The sequence below is a fragment of the Coregonus lavaretus genome (genome assembly GCF_964263955.1).
Source record: "Coregonus lavaretus genome assembly, chromosome: 25".
Lineage (NCBI taxonomy): Eukaryota > Metazoa > Chordata > Actinopteri > Salmoniformes > Salmonidae > Coregonus > Coregonus lavaretus.
This window is the reverse complement of record NC_140012.1, coordinates 20,742,292-20,763,933: the sequence shown is the minus strand read 5'-3', so window position 1 is coordinate 20,763,933 and position 21,642 is coordinate 20,742,292. Positions and strand designations below refer to the sequence as shown.

At 42.1% G+C, this 21,642-nt stretch overlaps 2 protein-coding genes across 5 annotated transcripts; one reads left to right on the top strand and one right to left on the bottom strand.

Annotated features, from left to right (window-relative positions):
• Window positions 1-1,827: 1,827 nt before the first annotated feature.
• Window positions 1,828-21,584, bottom strand: hexd (hexosaminidase d). Of its 4 annotated transcripts, none has more exons than XM_084142263.1 (14): window positions 21,444-21,584; window positions 6,905-7,006; window positions 6,689-6,804; window positions 6,419-6,506; window positions 6,061-6,225; window positions 5,693-5,876; window positions 5,485-5,556; window positions 5,183-5,381; window positions 4,918-5,000; window positions 4,740-4,818; window positions 4,529-4,639; window positions 4,253-4,342; window positions 3,938-4,128; window positions 1,828-2,789 (listed from the first exon to the last, which is right to left on the bottom strand). In XM_084142263.1, exons 2-14 carry the CDS (start codon window positions 6,992-6,994, stop codon window positions 2,743-2,745), a joined length of 1,515 nt encoding a protein of 504 aa, XP_083998389.1. In that variant the 5' UTR covers window positions 6,995-7,006; window positions 21,444-21,584; the 3' UTR covers window positions 1,828-2,742. The 4 variants fall into 4 exon arrangements, with proteins under 4 accessions (XP_083998389.1, XP_083998388.1, XP_083998390.1 ...); XM_084142262.1 differs by lacking the exon at window positions 21,444-21,584 and adding an exon at window positions 7,313-7,495; XM_084142264.1 differs by lacking the exon at window positions 21,444-21,584 and adding an exon at window positions 7,313-7,469 and having other exon boundaries at window positions 2,473-2,789; window positions 3,966-4,128.
• Window positions 1,834-2,422, top strand: LOC311101176 (cytochrome b-245 chaperone 1 homolog; the record flags this gene model as incomplete). Its single annotated transcript, XM_084142266.1, has 2 exons — window positions 1,834-2,035; window positions 2,235-2,422. 2 exons carry the CDS (start codon window positions 1,834-1,836, stop codon window positions 2,420-2,422), a joined length of 390 nt encoding a protein of 129 aa, XP_083998392.1.
• Window positions 21,585-21,642: the final 58 nt, after the last annotated feature.

The following is a 21,642-nucleotide window of genomic DNA, read 5'->3' as shown; positions in this document are numbered from 1 at the left end:
GAAAACCCCTGGAATGAGTAGGTGTGTCCAAACGTTTGACTGGTACTGTACATATGATTAATATTTAATTCAGTGATTGAAATTATGACCCCATCCTCAGTAGCCTATTGGGAAACAAGCAGTTCTCACCTCGAAATCGCCTCGCTATTCATGTTGAATAAATTAGTCTGTTAATTTGAACTAAGCAAACTGCTAAATCGTTCAGTTTACATCTTGCCTAAATCTTGTCTAGGCTGAAATGAAATGAGATGTAGACCTATCAGGGGCTATAAGCTACCTGCCTTTATCCAAGCAAACCATAGCAAAATGTAATTTCAATCAGAATCCCAGATTTTAGTCTGTAACCTATGCCTATTGAAATGACAAGTCCATTTCGCAAATGGGCCATTCATAATGGTTTGTAGTCTTAACATCTGGCACAATTTCCAGAAAATACCCCAACATTCGTTTTTTAAAGTTCGTCCAAGTGTTTCTTGCTCAGAGATTTCGAGATCCTCTGTCCAACTTTCATCACTCAAACTCTCCTGTCGGATTTATCTATAGTTATGCACATGTGCAAAAGGGATTTATCTACAATTATAAACCTGGTTCGAGCCCTGAATGCTGATTGGCTGAATGCCGTGGTACGTCAGACCATCTATGATTTTAATTTTAATTTTTTTACTGTTCTAATTACGTTGGTAACCAGTTTATAATAGCAATAAGGCACCCCGGGGATTTGTGGTATATGGCCAATATACCATGGCTAACGGCTGTATCCAGGCACTCCGCGTTGCAGCAAGCTTAAGAACAGCCATATACCATAACCCCTTGTGCCTTATTGCTTAATCATAGCAGTCAAACAAGTTAAATCGACATCCATTGATGGAAAATGATCTGGCGAGTTTAATAAGGGCAAATTATATTTTCTCTTGCGACAAATTCAAATTCTTTATTTGATCATGTCACAGCTTGCAATAATTATTATTTTGAGGATAACTGAATTTAGCTTCTAACGTCGTTACAAGTTACTACGATATTCCTTCTTAATTGGCTCGATAACATTATGGGAAAAGGGTTTATTGTATAAATATGGCAACTCCTCTTGCTGTGAATTTTTTTTCGCCTCGTTTTCATGCCTTTTGGCCACGTTTTGAGTGGTCATTGGTCTGGACATTTTAGCTTGACCTGGCAACCCTGCTCTTTGGGACTTTTGTTCTAAGAGTTTACTTCAAGGAAAGAGGGAGAAGGGGGGATATGTCAGAAGTAAAACATGGCCTTTTGTATTTCAGATCTGCTTCCCCATTCCCTCAGCTCCAACAATTTCCCTGTTTAAACATCCGGGTTTCCATTAATCTGTGATCATTATTCATAACTTCAATATCGAACCCACATGGCCATGTTCTACTTCCCTCTTTCCTTGAAGTAACCACAGAATTAGAAGAGTAGGCAATGGTTCTTCTATATTATATAGCGTTTACCTATCCATATTGTATTAAAAAATGTAATGTCTGCCTGTCGGTCTATAAGATGGGGTATATGCAGGTAGAGGACTACACCACCAACATGTTACACCTGAAGAGATCGCCTGGCATCCGCTCCTGGTCGCTGCTCGTAGGTAGGATCATGATGTGTGTGTATTTTCTGAGTTTATTTCTTTGGACGCAATGTCATAAAAACAAATTGACCCAGCATTTGGTCCTTTTTCTGATTTCAGGTATTGCATCCATTGGCCTGGCAGGTGCAAACTACAGCTCAGGTACAACCTGATTTACAGGCATCACCAGTGCCAGCCTGTCCCCTGTCTTGAATCCCAGTCATCATTGACATAATTAAGACAGAATGAAAAAATAAATGTCTGCCTGTCTCTCATCCCTCTGTTTTCTTGTCTTTACAGACAGTCTCCTGTGGAAGCTTTTCTACGTGACAGGCTGTCTGTTCGTGGCCATGCAGAACATGGAGGCAGTGTTTGATAAAACCAAGAATGTGATAGAGCTGAAGACCTTCAGTATGTATGCCCTGATTCTCACCATGTGTAGGAGAGGCCAGGAGAAAGGTGAGGAACATGATCACCTAATGTGTCCTGTACTTTCACATTGAAAGTTAGCGCAGGGGTCTTCAACCGTGGTCTTGGAGAGCTACAGGAATTTTCCTCCGCAAACTCACCCTCTCCCTGTCTCTGTCCTTCTTCTACTGCTCCTCCTATCTCCCTTACACACCCTTCCTCTCCTCCTGTCTCTGTCTCTGTCTCTCAGTGGTGATGGACATGAGGCACCTGCGTGACGTGTGTGTTCAGGAGAAGGTGCGCTACCTGGGGAAGGGCTACCTGCTGGTGCTGCGACTGGTCACAGGTTTCTCCTACCCCCTACACAGAGCGCCACCATGGGGGGAGTGGGACGCAGGTGCGACTGGGGGTCTGGAGGGGGAAGAGATAGTCTTATAATAGATCTAACATGGAAGATGTTGTGTTTTAAAGGATCAGAACACAGGTTTCCCAGGAACTTAAAATATTGTAGAATGGTATGGAACAGAAGTAAAATCAGACAAATGTATTGAGTGTTTTGATTGTCAAAATATTAATGCTGTCTATGCTTGATCACTACTAGTTGTTTGATCCTGTTCTTTCCCCCTCTCCGTCAGTGATGTGGAGGCAGTGGCTTCATTGCTCAAGCGTTTCCTGGGTCTGGAGGAGCTCCAGTATCGCTGGGAGCAGGAGGAAGAGGAGGCGGTAGTCATGGAGGAAGAGGCAGTCAGGGAGGAAGATTAACTGGACCCCAGCACTGACTCAGAAGAAGAGGGGGACTTTGAACCTTCAGTGCAATAGAAGGAGAAGAGATGAGAGGAAGCCACAGCAGCCTTGAAATGCACCCAAATATATTTTACAGCATTTCGTAGTATTATCCCAGATACTGTAAATTGCCTTAAATACTCTCTAGAATGGTAGTTTTCCACAGAAGATTTAAACAAAATCATAGTTTGGTGTGTTGCCTGTTCTTAAAACAATCATCATTACTGTATAATAACTGTATTAGACTCAACCACATAATTACAGTGCCTTTCTATTTAAACGTAATCAGTATTTATGTGAAATACTCATTCAAACATTCCCACAGTTTAGGGAACACAATGTGTTTGAGACCTCCCAAGTGAAAATCTTGGTCTAGTAGGAGTGTCTCTATTCACTGCAACCATCCATCCATCTGAATGCATGTGACTGTAAACTATAATCAAGCATTCCAGGGATCAGTTAAGAATGTTTGCCTGTTTTTATGTTAAAGTAAATACTTGCATGTCTTTCAGCATTGATGGGTCCTATTACTAGGGTCAGACAGAATCTGGGGAGGCAAAACCTCTAGAATGGACTTAATCTAACAGCTGCTACATCTGAATTGCTTGCTGTTTGGGGTTTTAGGCTGGGTTTCTGTATAGCACTTTGTGACATCTGCTGATGTAAAAAGGGCTTTATAAATCAATTTGATTTATTATTCATAGGGAAACCTACAGATTCTGTCTGGCCCTATATACAAAATGAAAGACCAGTCTTAGGTAACATTCCTGTCCATAGACCAATGTGTTAATAACAATATGTATGTTTGACAGGTAAACTGTAATGCATTGTATCTGGACTGTATTAACTACTGCATCTGTTGGCAAGAGGAAGGTGAGTGCAGATGCCTTCTGTTGCTTGAAATAAATAATGCATGAGATATTTTGTGTCCGGTTAGTGTGTGCTGCTAGATGACTGCAGGTACTGGTTTGCCTTGTCTTTTTTTTTACTTTTATACATTTTTCTTTGCTTTTTTTTGTTAAAAAGGGAATTAAATAAAAGTTGCTTTTTGATAATCTTGGAACCATTTTCTCACAACCTCTTGGACCTCACTGTATGAAGTCTGCACGGATAGATCTCTTTCTCTGTCAAACACACACAACGGGACCCAGGCAAAGCCCTACTGCCCACCCATAGAAGCTGAGACGTTTTGGGGTACCATCTCCAGTAGGCTGGCTCTGGTGTCCACCAGGACCCTCTGGAGGGGAGCCACCACGGGGCTGACATGCTGCTCTACCCACTCCTGGGCTGTGGAGGCTGGGTACAGACGCACCATCTCCTTCCTCACCATCGCCACTCTCTGCTCCACAAGAGCCAACAATCTGAAGGTGGTTGAAAGAAACAAGGGTAAGGGTTGTTAGGGTTCATTTTTTTAACTATATGAGGGAGCGAAAAACCTTTGTTAGCATATAAATTGTGGTGGAATATAAACATTCAGATGCTTACGTCATGGCTTGACTCTGTAACTGTTGAGCAATAAGAGGGCTGACTGTCTTTCTCTGTCTGTGGTAAGGAGTGAACCAGCCTCTCACAAACCTGAGAACCACAGAGCGATATGTATCAAGGTCAGAGAGCTTTTTAATTCAACGATTTAATAGTAAAAATCAAGAAATCATTATGTGTGCCTTTGGTGGCCTTACAGTGGTCAACAACCCTCTTCCTAGAGTGCTACATGGTGTGTAGGCTTTAGTTCCAGCCCATGTGGCTACTGGCTTCACTCACATGTTGTCTTCAAAATGGCGGAGTTCTTCTGACTGCAGTATTGCTGTTAGTTCCACGACCAGCTCTGCCAACCTCCTCCCTGGAAACAGCTCAGAGTCACCTGTAGAGGAGCTGGGGCAGGGCACATAGAGAGACAGAGACACTTTTAGGATTAAAAACAATCCAATTATAACAGAGGAGCATATTCTGTTATGAAGGGTCTCTCTCTCACCTTTCCATGGTTTCCACCTCTACAGAAGAGATACCCAAACTCTCTGTCACCCTGCTCTGAGCCTCCGGGCTGAACTGGCCTGTAGCACACACAGAACAACCATCAACATGGGTCAGGTACCATTACAATACCTCAAGGATCACATCAAATCAAAGTGTATTTGGAGGAAAGTACTGACCATGTGTGAGTATTTGTAGACAGGAGGCCAGGGAGGGCAGAGCTAAGGGCAGCAACTCACATAGCACAGACAGGTGGTCATACCTATTGTTGAAACAAGATTATTAAATAGACTATGGCTAAATCATAACGTCATACATTTCGGCACAAATGTCCCATGATTTATGCAAAAGTCTGACTATGGATCTCAAATTAGGATTAGGCCCTATGACAATATAATCTAGATGAAAATAAGTTTATAATCCAGTGAATTCTCTCCATCTCACCTCTGCCAGCCAGTGAGGGCAATGCCCAGCATGTGTATGCCTTCAGGCTGGGCTGCTGCCACCTGTAGCCACTGTAGATGGTTGTCCACATGTCTCTGTGTGCTGGTCACACAGGTGTGGACGGTAGTAGAGCCTTTGAAGGCACTGGCTGCCCATAGCTCTGACAGCCCTGCACCACTGTACCTCTCCAATAGATTTACTGGAGAGGGGAAAGGGGGAGATGGGAAACATTGACATTAAGCACAAATAGTGTTTGTCTATGTGCATAGCGAAACTGTTCTAGTAAAACCACTAGTTCTTACCAGTGTTTTCCACATCTAGGGTGGGGTTGTAGTCCCACAGCATCAGCTGGACCAATCCTACTAGACCACTGCCTGGCAAACAGGTCAAAAAAGCAAATGTTAGGGGTGGATTACAGACTTTTCTGGCCCATAGACTACTTTCAGGCTAAAACATTGAAATGATTGTGTAACTTTGCAGAACTATCACTTTAAGAGCCTGTACCCTGACCTTTCAGTGTGTTGTGGTCCATCCCTCTCAGCATGTCGTCCCACATGATCATGTTGAGGTTAGGCCACGCCTCCCTGACACCCTTTGCTACCCTAGTCACGTGACTGAGGAACAGCTGCTGTACCGTACGGCCAGGTGTGCTCAGCCAGCGTCTAGACTCCTCCCCCTCACCTAGCAGGTAGACCTGAGGACGCATGACAGGTATGGTGGAGGGAAAAGGCATTCAATTAAAGGGGTGTCATGCATTGTCCATCATTAGAAAGCTATTTAAATCTGGTATGCATCTCAATATGGCTTCCTTTCCTCATCTCCTCTCCTTCGTCTGCACTTTTTTTGAATTCCAAAAGGATCAAAATACCATGCCTCACCTCATCAGCTCCAATGTGCAGGCTGGTGCTGCTTGGGTGGAGCTCCACCACCTGGCGAAGCATCTCCTCTACCAGCCTCACACCCTCCTCTCTGTGGGGGTTCAGAGTGCCCAGGCAGTGGCCCACCTCCCTCAGCCCCCACAACGACTTGTGCTTCAACACAAACTGACAGAGAGGGGGGAAAGAGGGAGTGAGAAGTTCAGTGAGAGAGTGGGTGAGAAAGGAGGCAAAGAAAGAAAATAATATCAAAGATACCAAGACAATACAACCACATAAATTGGCCTCAATCTCTCCCATTATTAATTGGGGTATGATATGAACAGGTGGGAGGCAGATATGTGTTCCCTCTCTCTCTCACCTCCATGTGTCCAAACGTCTGCACCAGAGGAATGACCTCTAACCCTTGGGACTTGGCCACTTCCTGAATAGACAGGACCTCCTCACGACTGCAGCAGAGAAGAGAATCATTACCTGCCAGTAAGAACCATTTTTTCTTTTTTTCCACTTTCTAGAAAGGCCAAGATAGTGATGTTCGAGGATAAGAGTTGTTATCAGTGATTGGCTCTAGGCCAACCTGTATGGTGGATGTGTATAGGCCAACCTGTATGGTGGATGTGTATAGCCCAACCTGTATGGTGAATGCTGAGTGGATTGCAGCACCTTCAGCTCTCCTTCATAGGGGAACATGTCTTCATACTCCACCAATAGACCGTCAGCACCCAGACCAGCAAAAATACCAATCAGCTGGAGAGAGAGGAAAGAGAAAAAGGACAGGTCAGACAGACCTCTTGCATTCAACAATCAACACACAAATAAGGCAGAGATAGGAGAGCGGTGCCATTACCTTGTGCAGGTAATCAATTCTAGGAGGGGCTCCTTTCAGATCCAGGTGAACCAGCTTCTTCCCCTTGGGCCATGGTGGTAAAGCCTCCATTGTAGCTGAAATCTGGAGAGCAGCAAGTAAGCTACTGTGTGTAATTCCTCAATCGTCTCACTTATGCAGTACAACAAAGATCACGCATAAATGACCATTACAATACAATGCTCGACTTTTGATAATGAAATGAGTAGCCTACTATACAAACTTTGCCTTTACATTCATAGAATTTGCATTTAGACTGAACCAGTATCTATCTGGGCAGAGGAGAAGATGAATATGACGAGTCCCCTTTCTAGCCCAGAAAGCTACCATACATGTTTCCATTAGACAGCTCGGCAAACGTTAGAATGTAAAAATACGTTCGTTACTCACCAAATATGGCGTTTCGCTGAGCAACTATCTTAATTTACTGTAGTCCCGCCCTGTATGTAAACACACATTTACACGCAACCGAAAGAATGCCTTGTATGAAAAGACTAGGTATTGTTTTTGACCAAGTACGCATACGCCAAATCCACAGGCTGTGCGTCTTCTTCTTTGGTGAAGTTTAACGGCGGTTAGCATCCAATATTTATTATGCATTACCGCCACCAACTGTACGGGGTAAAAAGGAAATTCCTTAAGGTGATTCTTCTGTGAGTGGCAGTAATGAGTGATTTTATTGATGGAGGTGCCGAAGAGGTGGACATGGTCAAAAACGATATATATATTTTTTATTTTTTTTCGGTTGCTTGTAAAGTTGTATTTACCAGTATAGCTTTTTTGCAAGTACAAACCAGGCACCTGTTGTTCACAACGTATCTGCCATAGACTGTAAAAAATATGGACGAAGCCATGAATGGCGTCACCCCATGAGATGGCGTTTCCTATGAGAACACTCAGTGGCGCACTTGAAGATCAGGAAGTGTCATTTCAGCATGTTACCATCTTCCAAGTATGGGTAGCTGCAGCCCAATATCACAGACAGAAGGGGAAACCCAGACAGGGTCTATAAAGCTGAAGCATCTGTTTAGAACATTTTCTCAGCACCAAATATGGTAGTGAGGGGAAATCCAGTAGCGGGTAGTGGGAAAGGATGGAACTAGGTGAAACTTGCCCTACGTGCTAATTTTCTCATCGATGAAACATCTGATCTCAATACATTTCTGTTCCCAAAACGAAAATCTCTTACGAACACAGTGCACTAAGTTTTATAGACTTGCCAAAGTTTTAAAAATAGCCTTATTTGAAGGAGTGTAAGATCGAATTGAGTTGTGCACACTCGCACTTCACAGAGGAGACGTTCCCTAACGGAAATATGCAAATAATGCTACAACGCGCCAATAGGATCTCGCTAGCTCTTGCTTGGCTTTGCCCACCTCCTTGCTTGTTCTGCCCACTATGCTTCATTTGCTCACACTGTAAACGACACAGATTAACTATCTTGGGTTAGTTATTAATATATATGTTTAAATTGTGCTGTGATGTTTTACATAAATCTTGAACCTTTCTAATCGTATAGTATCCACAGATTGTGAGCTAAAGATGAAAACTTTTCCTACGAGTATTATTATATTATTTATTGACTGACTATGGCTTTCCAAATCGCCCAACACTGCTATTTGTAAGTTTAATTTTAAGTGAATGTTGTGATTTTTTAACCAATCCTGAACCTGTGACCAGAAACAAGCTACATAGGGGCAATACCAGAATAAATGATTCGCAGCAAAATCTACAGAGCTGAGATTGTTGTATGCCCCATATATATACAGTATATAGCATTCTGTTGGTGGCAAGAATTTTGTATAATAATTTAAATTGAAAAACTCGAAGTGTTGAATCAAGTGTTGTACTTTGTACCAGTTCATAAACCATGTGCCATAGAATCGGTACATCGAAAATCTCTTCCCATTTACATTGCAACACAGCGGTCAACATTTTTGTCGTCAAATCAAACTGGTATATTTCTCTATTTATGCCAATTCCTTTAAGTCAATTTGTATCTTTAATATATGGCAGGCAAACAAGTTCCCTAACTTCTCCCTTTTCCACTTGCCTCCTCCATTTTTGTGGTAATGCTCCAATCAGTTGGTTGTAAGTTTGGATTGAGCAGATCCCAATATTTGTTCTATCTTTTCTGGAGGATAAAACTGAAATTGTAACCAGCTTTGTATGGTTTGTTTAAGAAAGGGCGATACTTTAAACAAAATTTCATTTTCAATTAGTCGGAAATGAGAAGTTGTAATCTGTATAAAGGCAAAAAGGCCATTTTTGAACAACGGATGAGCCTTTCTTAATAATCTACTGGAGAACCATTTTGAGTTTAAGTATAACCTATGAGTGAAGCTTTTAGTGAGAGGTTTAAAGCTTTAATATTTAATCATTTTAGCCCCCCAAACTCATATTCATTATATAAATAGGCACATTTAATTTTGTCTGGCTTAGCATTCCAAATAAAATGAAATATTTTTTGCTCATATGATTTCAAAAACGAGTCGTCTTGCGTAGGCAGTGCCATTAGTAAGTAAGTAAACTGTGATAGGACCAAAGAGTTAATCAATGTAATTTTTCAATAAATAGACAAATATTCCCCTCTCTATGGTTGCAGAATCTTATCTATATTTGCAAACTTTCTATTGAAATTGATTGTGGTAAATTCATTTATATTTGTTGAGATGTGAATACCAAGTATGTCTACTTCACCATCCACCCATTTTATTGGTAAACTACAAGGTAGTGTAAACACTGTGTCTTTTAACGATCCAATACATAATATGGTACACTTGTCATAATTAGGTTTTAGTCCAGAGAGGCTAGAAAAGTGATCAAGATCTTCAATGAGACTGTGCAGGGATCCAGATTGCGGACTTAAGAAAAAACTTGAGTCATCGGCATACATTGACACTTTTGTTTTATCCCCTGGAATTCTAACCCCTTGGTGTTCTTGTTGGATCTAATTTTAATAGCTAGCATTTCAATGGCCATAATAAATAGATATGGAGATAATGGACAGCCTTGTTTTACTCCTCTTAAAAGCTCAATACTTTCTGAGAAGTAACCATTATTAACTATTTTCATCTGTGGTTGCTGTACATAACTTTAACCCATTGTATAAGAGACTCACCAAAATTAAAGTAATCTAGGCATTTATATATAAATCCTAGTCGTACTTTATCAAATGCCTTTTCAAAATCTGCTATAAAGACCAGGCCTGGTATCTTTGATGTTTCATAATGTTCAATTGTATATTATCTCCAATATATTGTCCATGTTAAAAATCTGTCTGATCAGGATGAACAATATCTGGTAAAACCTTTTTCATTTTATGTGCTATGCATTTCGCCAGGATTTTCGCATCACAACATTGAAGTGTAAGAGGCCTCCAGTTTTTTTTAATGGACTGGATCTTTATACTTACCACCTGGGTCTTGTTTTAGTAGTAATGAAATCAGACCTTCTTGTTGAGTACCTGAAAGTCTACTATTTTTATAGGAGTAGTTAAAACATGCTAATAATGGATCTTTGAGTACATAAAAATAGGTCTGATATACCTCTACTGTTATACCATCAAGCTCTGGTGTTTTTCCAGACTGAAAAGATTGAATTGCCTCAAAAAGTTCCTCTTCTGTAAGTTGGCCTTCACACAGGTCTTTCTGTAAATTTGGTAATTTTACATTATTATTAGGAAATAAATCCTTACAGTTAACATCATTCAGTGGAAATGGAGGAGACTGAAAAGAAAACATATGCAAAAAATATTTAGCTTCCTCTTTCAAAATATAATTTGGTGAATCATGGATGTATCATTTGTAACGAGTTTCTGGTAAAACATTTTTTGTAGCATTTCTATGTTGAAGATTGAATAATTATTTTGCATTTTTCACAATTTTCCATCCAATTCGCTTTCTTTTGTACTACATTACGCTTGATCGTTCTTGAATAAGTACCTCCAATTCTAACCTATTTTGTGCCTCTATAGTACAGTTTCCATTACCATCTACCTGCACAGTTATTTCCTCTATTTCCTTTATTAGTCTAATCTCTTTTGACCTAAGCTGCTTTTGTTTTAATGATGAGTATTGTATTGAATGGCCTCTAAAAGTACATTTAAAAGTGTCACATACAATAAGGGGATCTGTTGTACCTATGTTGTGCAGAAAAAAGTCAATTATGAATTATTTTGTCTTAGTTAAGAACAAATTGTCATCCAATAGACTTTCATTACATTTTCAATATCCCCGTCCACATGGAAATTCTATAACAGTTATATGGAGGCCAATTAGATGGTGGTCCGATCGCATTCGGTCTCCTATTAATACTTTTAAAACTTTTGATGCCAGCAAGAATGAGACCAGAAAGTAATCAAGACGGCTAGCTTGATTAAGCCTCCTACATGTATACCTCACTAGGTCAGGGGTTTTCAGCCTTCATATATCCACTAGTTCTAATGTATCCATGATATTTGTGATCTCCTTAAGTGTGCTTGAGGGTGATAGTTTGTAGTGTGATTTCCTATACGATCCATTGAGGTACTTAAAACCGTATTATAATCTCCCACCTTAATAATAGATTCATTCGTTGCTTGTGAGCTCAATAGATTATTATATATATTTTTGTAGAAGTGTGGATCATCATTATTTGGCCCATATAGATTAATTAGCCAGATCTGTTTTTGGTCCAATAGCATATTTAAAAGAATCCATCTTCCTTGAGGATCTGTTTGCACAATCGGATCAAAATGTGTATTAATTAGTATAATCACCCCTTTTGAGTTTCTTTGCCCATGACAAACATATATTTCTCCCTCCCAGTCCTTTTCCCACCCAACCTCATCTATATTTGTAGTGAGTTTCCTGTAAACAATAGATATTATATTATTTATCTTTTAGCCAGGTAGAAATGTATCTTTTTTTATGATCTGCTAAGCCATTACAATTGTAACTGGCTATACTTATTTTCCCACTTACCATAATGATACCCAAGTTTCAATTATACTTAACACAACCAATGTTTGTAAACTTACCATTAAAAAGCACCATGATGATAAGTGTCCATATAGCTGTACCATAATATTTGCACTGTAAAGCATACTGTAGCTGCAACTTTGTAAACCTCCAATTGTCCTAATATTCCACCCACTAAAGCCTCCCCCATATCTAGGTCTATTGTCACTAAGACCATCAGACCATCTCCCTGACTCATGACGCACCTTTGCGTCCTAAGGCAAACCCTTGGCGTAGGCCAGAGGGAAATATGGGCAGTCCCATGATAACACAATTCAATACTGCCACCCTTCACTAACACATTCAAAGCCCCGTAGGTCTATTGAATATCTATGAGGGTACTTTTTAAGAGAACTAACCAAATAACATGGAAAACAGTCAGAAAATAATAATAATAACAAGAATAGATCATATTAATAGAAATAATAACAGCACAATGTTATACATGCGTGCTCATATTTAGAAAGTCCTAGCAAGGCTATAAGCATGTCAGCCCAGCATAGATCCAATTGTTCGAACATTTTTGAAAAAATTAAGTGAAAACAACCTATATATATCGCAAGACCAGTTCTTTATGTCCATTACATGGAAGACATATTTCATGTAATCCTCATTATGTCCTGTTTTATTCCGACAGAAAAGGAAGAAGGAAAAAGGAACATAGATTCTAACGGCCACAGTAAAAATGAGTCTTAGGTATTCCTTTATGGGTAGTGTGATGCCTAAGTTTAACTTACAATCGACTTTGACACAGCCATGGCACGATAGCCAAGAATACATGCAGTATTGACAATCCAGAGCGAGTAAACTTGTAAAACCAACCCTCTCTCCACCCACACACATTTTATTTTTATTCCAGGGTCGTTACTCTATCACCTCGGCTGTCTTTGTCTATATGGTGACCAGAGTATGAGCAAGTGGTTGTGTCGAAAGTAGTGGCTGTATGGAAAGCAAATCAGCTAATTGGGCAGATTTGTTGCCACTCAAGACCATTTTGTGTGGCTGATTGGGCTGCATGACGAGTTGAGAAGCCGGTGACCATTGCACCGGTGTTGTATGGACATGCATGCCGACCTGAGACCTGACATCACGATCGTGTCAAAATGGCAATTTTATTTCAAGTAGGATAGCAGCCTACACAATAAATAACTAATATTGATAACCATCTAGATGTCACCTTGATACATGCACATACAGTCTACTCAATGGGGAGGGCATGAATGGCAACAACACCATAACACAATGCCATTCGCTCCTGCTTGACAAGCACTACTGTCCGGCAACGGAGTGGGAAGTAGCTACCTAGTATCAGGGTGACAGTCACAGTAAGCACACGCATACAACGCTTGAAGCAACAGTACAGCCATCAACAGTACTTTTTATAAAAACATTAACAAATCGGCCGTTTTATAACTGAAGATTATTTGTGTAAAACTAACAGTCAAATACGACTCAGACTCATCCTCTGGCTTCAGAACAGAAGTCCAAACTCTGTTATGGTAGCTCAATGTATGGTAGTTGCGTGGTAAGAAACGGAAGAAAACAAATATTCTAACCTATAGAGTATCACAGTATGAGTCATAATACCCATAAAACCTAGCAGTCAAACTGGGAAATGGTTCCAATAATTTTTCCACCATTCATTTTCCCCATATGATAAAAGTCACCTTGTCCGAGAGAGATTGACATGGTTATCAAAACTTCACGCCAGGGTAAGCCTACACGAAACACAGTCCTTCCTTTAAGTGTTTCGAAAATCCCCTATGGGAAAAATAAATGGGGGAAAAATGATTGGAACCATTTCCCTGTTTGACTGCTAGGTTTTATGGGTATTATGACACCTCCACTGTGGTGCTCTATTGCAGAGCGCTTTCGACACACCCACTCCTTTACCACAGCCAAAGTCAAAATTGCCTATATCCTGACTATATATGGCACATTTCTCAGTAACTGCCCCCATTAAAGCTATTCTCACCCAGTTATTCATACTATCCACATCCCCTCTCATATCCACCTGAGCCATCACCTGCTCACTCAGCTCCTGAAACTGATCCCACTTTGCCCTTCCAAACACCCACTTGCCTACTCCATCCACTGACACCACCTCCTCCCTACTGTGCATACTATGCGGTAATGATCACTCCCTACTGTTGACTCCTCCCATATATCCCACTCACAGATTCCTGCCATCGCACTAGATACCAGAGGGAGGTCCAAGGTAGACTCTGTCCCTGTGGCTACATCAATCCTGGCCCCTCAGCCATCATTCAGGCACACCAGATCTTTCATTTCTATCATATTTTCCATCACTTGGCGATTTCCATCCATCCGTTTCCCCCCCATAGCGTGTTGTGGGCATTAAAATCCCGACACCATATTACCCTACTTCTATCCTGGCCCTCCACCTTCTCCAGCACTTCCAGGTCCAATATCTGACACTGATTATAGTAGTTCACTACCACCCCTCCTCTCAACCACACCTCCACCACCACATATTCCTGTTCAATACCTTTGCTTAGCATCCTGTAAGGAAGTCCTTGCTTTATGAAGGTGGCACATCCCCCCCCCCCCCCCCCGCTAACCATTACATATTCCTGTATGATAAACTCCAAAGTCGGTTTGAGCCATGTTTGCTGCACACAAATCACATCAGGCTTAGCTGGAATATCCATAATGAACTGCTTGAACTCCTGGCCATTAGCCAACAGGCTTCGAGCATTCCATTGTAGTACTACCATCATAACTAAGATCCAGTAATACATGACTCCACCATCGGCTGATTGAGTTAATCTCAAACCTCTTCCCATGTCAACCCTGTCACAATCAGATGTCTCCCAGCCTCTTTTACTATTAGCTGAATCCTCTCTGTTTTAGACTCTACTTTAGCAGTGGTATTGATAGCTCCTGCTATGAACCTCACCAGCTTTCTCTTATCTATATATACACACCATATCACCGCCCACCTGCCCCGTAATCGCCGGTCTATACGCTCCTACCCATCTCTCCCTTGAACCTGTACCTCCCTGGACCACCCTCACTGCCTCAGCATGACACCCTTCTCTCCACTCTCACTTGTTGCACCTCCACTGTCTGCTTAATTTCCTCACACCCACCACATGCCACACTATGAGCACCCCCACAGCTGCAGCACTTGGGTTGTACACCATCCCCACACTTCCTATCCTCATGCTCCCCTCCACACCTTTTTCTCTTTACAGGCTGTTGCCACATGCCCAAACCTCTGGCAGTTATAACATCTTAAAGGCTTTGGTACGTAAACCCTCACATAATAACTCATATATCCTATGGTTACTTTATTTGGCAGTACCCTGTCCTTGAAGTGTAACAGTATAGACGGGCTATCTACCCTAACTCCACCCCTTGTTGCTTGCAACCTTTGGACATTCAATAGAGTGCCTCCTCTCAAGATGTCGCGTACCTCTTTAGTGCCAACACTCACAGGCACTCCTGTTAATCACCCCTTTAATCCACCGCTTCCCTGCTTGATCAGTCCAGCTGCTCGACACCACTTAGCATACCCTATTTGCTTCACCCCATGGCTTTTTCCTTCTGGAGAGCTTTTTCCTTCTGTGCCATGTCCTTACAGAACACCAACAGGCTCCCATATCTTAACACTTTAGCATTGACAACTTCCCCAATCAACTATTTTATCACAGCCATCAACCTTATCGGCCCAACTCCCCCTTCCTCCCTAAACTTCAGAATAACTTTATGATCTTCCTCACCTCCATGCTCCCCTCGCAACTTATCTTGCCCTTCCTCGGTACTCTCTACCTCCGAACTGCCGCTAGTGTTGGAAACTATTGCTCTCCTCAAACTTCCTCCGCCTCAATAGACCTCTCACTCCCCTTCAAACCCCTACTCCTTTCTCTCCTGCTTTCTTTTTCTCTTTCCTACTCCCCCCTTTATTTGTACCGCTATGCTCAATACTTGCTTAACTTTCTTCTCCATCACTATCTCCTACCATCTCTGACCCAGTCACAGCACAGCCGTGCCAAACCGCCGCCTTCGTAATGCCCCTTCTCATTGAGTATCTCAAATTGAAGGCAGAACGAGGTATTGCAGGCTGCCATTAGCAACTAAATTATGCTTTTATCTTCGTCTGTGTGTGATTTTAAAGTAATCAGTTCAAGGACATACAGTTGAAGTCGGAAATTTACATACACTTTAGCCAAATACATTTAAACTCAGTTTTTCACAATTCCTGACATTTAATCCTAGTAAAAATTCCCTGTCTTAGGTCAGTTAGGATCACCACCTTATTTTAAGAATGTGAAATGTCAGAATAATAGTAGAGAGAATGATTTATTTTACATTTTAGTCATTTAGCAGACGCTCTTATCCAGAGCGACTTACAGTTAGTGAATGCATACATGTTTTTGTTTTTTTCTCATACTGGCCCCCCGTGGGAAACAAACCCACATCGCTGCCGGCCAAACCCTCCCACCTTGGACGAAGTTGGACCAATTGTGCGCCGCCCATGGGTCTCCCGGTCGCGGGAGTGGGTGAGAAGCTTACATACACTCCATTAGTATTTGGTAGCATTGCCTTTAAATTGTTTAACTTGGGTCAAACGTGTCGGGTAACCTTCCACAAGCTTCCCACAATAAGTTGGGTGAATTTTGGCCCATTCCTCCTGACAGAGCTGGTGTAACTGAGTCAGGTTTGTATGCCTCCTTGCTCGCACACGCTTTTTCAGTTCCCCCCACACATTTTCTATAGGATTGAGGTCAGGGCTTTGTGATGGCCTCTCCAATACCTTGACTTTGTTGACCTTAAGCCATTTTGCCACAACTTTGGAAGTATGCTTGAGGTCATTGTCCATTTGGAAGACCCATTTGCGACCAAGCTTTAACTTCCTGACTGATGTCTTGAGAAGTTGCTTCAATATATCCACATAATTTTCCTTCCTCATGATGCCATCTATTTTGTGAAGTGCACCAGTCCCTCCTGCAGCAAAGCACCCCCACAGTATGATGCTGCCACCCCGGTGCTTCACGGTTGGGATGTTTTTCTTCGGCTTGCAAGCTACCCCCTTTTTCCTCCAAACATAACAATGGTTATTATGGCCAAACAGTTCTATTTTTGTTTCATCAGACCAGAGGACAATTCTCCAAAAAGTATGATCTTTGTCCCCATGTGCAGTTGCAAACTGTAGACTGGCTTTTTTATGGTGGTTTTGGAGCAGTGGCTTCTTCCTTGCTGAGCGGCCTTTCAGGTTATGTCGATATAGGACTCGTTTTACTGTGGATATAGATATGTTTGTGATGTTTGTGAAACGCACACCTATTTAGGCGAGGTGCTGGCTGATGGCGTAAAACACTTGAAAAAGAAAAGGAAAGCCGCACACTCTCGGAGCTCAGATGCAATAATTTAATATCCTAATAACCAACGTTTCGACAGACAAGCTGTCTTCATCAGGGTATGATAGATATGTTTGTACCTGTTTCCTCCAGCATATTCACAAGGTCCTTTGCTGTTGTTCTGGGATTGATTTGCACTTTTCGCACCAAAGTACGTTCATCTCTATTAGACAGAACACGTCTCCTTCCTGAGCGGTATGACGGCTGCGTGGTCCCATGGTGTTTATACTTGCCTACTATTGTTTGTACAGATGAACGTGGTACCTTCAGATGTTTGGAAATTGCTCCCAAGGATGAACCAGACTTGTGGAGGTCTACACATTCTTGTTCTGAGGTCTTGGCTGATTTCTTTTGATTTTCCCATGATGTCAAGCAAAGAGGCACTGAGTTTGAAGGTAGGCCTTGAAATACATCCACAGGTACACCTCCAATTGACACAAATGATGTCAATTAGCCTATCAGAAGCTTCTAAAGCCATGACATAATTTTCTGGAATTTTCCAAGCTGTTTAAAGGCACAGTAAACTTAGTGTATGTCAACTTCTGACCCACTGGAATTGTGATACAGTGAGTTATAAGTGAAATAATCTGTCTGTAAACAATTGTTGGGAAAATTACTTGTGTCATGAACAAAGTAGATGTCCTAACCGACTTGCCAAAACTACAGTGGGGAAAAAAAGTATTTAGTCAGCCACCAAATGTGCATGTTCTCCCACTTAAAAAGATGAGAGAGGCCTGTAATTTTCATCATAGGTACACGTCAACTATGACAGACAAATTGAGAAAAACAAATCCAGAAAATCACATTGTAGGATTTTTAATGAATTTATTTGCAAATTATGGTGGAAAATAAGTATTTGGTCACCTACAAACAAGCAAGATTTCTGGCTCTCACAGACCTGTAACTTCTTCTTTAAGAGGCTCCTCTGTCCTCCACTCGTTACCTGTATTAATGGCACCTGTTTGAACTTGTTATCAGTATAAAAGACACCTGTCCACAACCTCAAACAGTCACACTCCAAACTCCACTATGGCCAAGACCAAAGAGCTGTCAAAGGACACCAGAAACAAAATTGTAGACCTGCACCAGGCTGGGAAGACTGAATCTGCAATAGGTAAGCAGCTTGGTTTGAAGAAATCAACGGTGGGAGCAATTATTAGGAAATGGAAGACATACAATACCACTGATAATCTCCCTCGATCTGGGGCTCCACGCAAGATCTCACCCCGTGGGGTCAAAATGATCACAAGAACGGTGAGCAAAAATCCCAGAACCACACGGGGGGACCTAGTGAATGACCTGCAGAGAGCTGGGACCAAAGTAACAAAGCCTACCATCAGTAACACACTACGCCGCCAGGGACTCAAATCCTGCAGTGCCAGACATGTCCCCCTGCTTAAGCCAGTACATGTCCAGGCCCATCTGAAGTTTGCTAGAGTGCATTTGGATGATCCAGAAGAGGACTGGGAGAATGTCATATGGTCAGATGAAACCAAAATAGAACTTTTTGGTAAAAACTCAACTCGTCGTGTTTGGAGGACAAAGAATGCTGAGTTGCATCCTAAGAACACCATACCTCCTGTGAAGCATGGGGGTGGAAACATCATGCTTTGGGGCTGTTTTTCTGCAAAGGGACCAGGACGACTGATCCGTGTAAAGGAAAGAATGAATGGGCCCATGTATCGTGAGATTTTGAGTGAAAACCTCCTTCCATCAGCAAGGGCATTGAAGATGAAACGTGGCTGGGTCTTTCAGCATGACAATGATCCCAAACACACCGCCCGGGCAACGAAGGAGTGGCTTCGTAAGAAGCATTTCAAGGTCCTGGAGTGGCCTAGCCAGTCTCCAGATCTCAACCCCATAGAAAATCTTTGGAGGGAGTTGAAAGTCCGTGTTGCCCAGCGACAGCCCCAAAACATCACTGCTCTAGAGGAGCTCTGCATGGAGGAATGGGCCAAAATACCAGCAACAGTGTGTGAAAACCTTGTGAAGACTTACAGAAAACGTTTGACCTGTGTCATTGCCAACAAAGGGTATATAACAAAGTATTGAGAAACTTTTGTTATTGACCAAATACTTATTTTCCACCATAATTTGCAAATAAATTCATTAAAAATCCTACAATGTGATTTCTGGATTTTTTTTCTCATTTTGTCTGTCATAGTTGACGTGTACTTATGATGAAAATTACAGGCCTCTCTCATCTTTTTAAGTGGGAGAACTTGCACAATTGGTGGCTGACTAAATACTTTTTTTCCCCACTGTATAGTTTGTTAACAAGAAATGTGTGGAGTGGTTGAAAAACAAGTTTTAATGACTCCAACCTAAGTGTATGTAAACTTCCGACTTCAACTGTACATCTGTAGTAAAGTACCGTGGTTGGCCTTCAAATTATAATCCTCAATGCGAGAGGGCAGTCGTGCTTCCCTGGTATCTACCCTCTCATGGTCTAGAATGGTCCCACTTGAGCTGTCTCCTCTTCTTCTTCTTCTTCTTCAGTGGGGTTTATCGGCGGTTGGCATCCAACGTTATGGTGCATTACCGCCACCTACTGTACTGGAGTGTGGGCCAGAGACTGCACCTGGCAGCCCCCGTTGCTCTTAAAAAATACATAAAAATATTTGAGATTATATCTAATGACGTTCTACTCAATATACTCTTTAAACTAATTTCCTGTATCCCCTTCTCCCTCATACTAGATCTCATCCTCTCTCTTTCCCTCTGATACTGCCCACAATGTAGCAATACATGCTCCACGGTCTGTTTTTCCTGACAATAATCACATTTTCCTGTTGGATGCTTTCCTGTCACATTTAATGTCTTATTCAACTGGATGTGTCCCACCCTTAATCTTGTAAAAATAGCCTCCTCTCTTCTGTCCCCTCCTGCCGTCCTTCCCTCCCCGACTTTCCTCTGTACTTGAAATAAATGCCTTCCCTTATTATCTCTATTCCACTGCTCCTGCCATCTCTGCACCATCACTGAATATATCAGTCTTTTTGCCTCTGCCTTGCTCATTGAAACTTCAACATCAACATCCCCACTACTAAGTGCTTGTTTAGCCTGTTCATCTACTGCCTCGTTCCCCTCCACCCCCACATTGGCTGGGACACAAGTACATCTTATCTGAATACCCATCTTTTTATTCCTGCCATGGGTTTCTAGCACCTCATAAAGCAGGTCTTGTATGCTACGTGAGCTAAAGGACTGGAGACTCATTAACACTGCACATGAATCAGAGCAAATAACTACTCTGTCTTTATTGATTTCCTCCACCCACTGCAAGGCCAATAGTATGGCCATAAGCTCCGCTGTATATACAGCCAGATGATCTGTTATACGTTTCCTGACTTCCACCCGACATTCCGGCCCTACAAATTCTGACCCAGTACGTCCTGTCCTTGGATCTTTTGAACCATCTGTGTAAATGGCCACAAAATCCTGATACACAGTTTCCAGACGTCTCTTAAAGAAATCAGGTGGATCAACACCCTCCCTATCTTTCTGTAGTCTCTCCAACACTTCTAGATCAACTACTGGTGGCGGGAGTAACCATGGTGGATTTACAGGAATAACTACTGTTGGACTAAACTCCCTTCCATACAGTCCCATCTCCTTCGCCTGGGTATTACCCACCCACCCAAAGCTTGTGTTCTGTCTTCGCTCATGTTCCCAGCATGCCTGTAAAATCCCTTTCGCAGGATGAGACACTCCATGTCCGTGTATGTTGACCCAATAATTCATTGCCAGCTGCTGTCTCCTACTCTGCAATGGCATATCTCCTATCTCCACCTGTAATGCAGCCACTGGGGACGTCCGAAACGCCCCACTACATATTCTGTGTCCTTGCCCCTATATGACATCTAGCCTTTCCAGTGAGGCCGGGCTGCCGAACCTTATGCTATACTACCATAGTCTATTACAGATCGGATCAATGCAACATACATGGTCTTCAATGAGGAACGCCCAGCCCCCCACTCCTTCCCCGTCAGACAGCGCATCACAGTTATCTCGTCTCCTCCCGCCTGCCTTCCATCTTTGAGGACATGTATTTGCATTGTTAGAGCGGTCACTCGACTATCTTGTCAATATAATAGATAATAGTTGGCCACACCCACGAAACGGGAGCAAACGTACCTCAAAAGTTGTTGAAGAACGGTGGGCAGTGTGCACCGTTTTGGGGAAACGTGTTGTTCAGTACAAACCGTCACTCAACATAGCAAACGATTAACGGAATTGAACGCACTCCAGGCCACAACGCAAGAGTACACGCCCATCAATGTAAACAGATTGAGGTGCAGATAGTCAGTTGATTGACTTTGACTTGGCTTGCAGA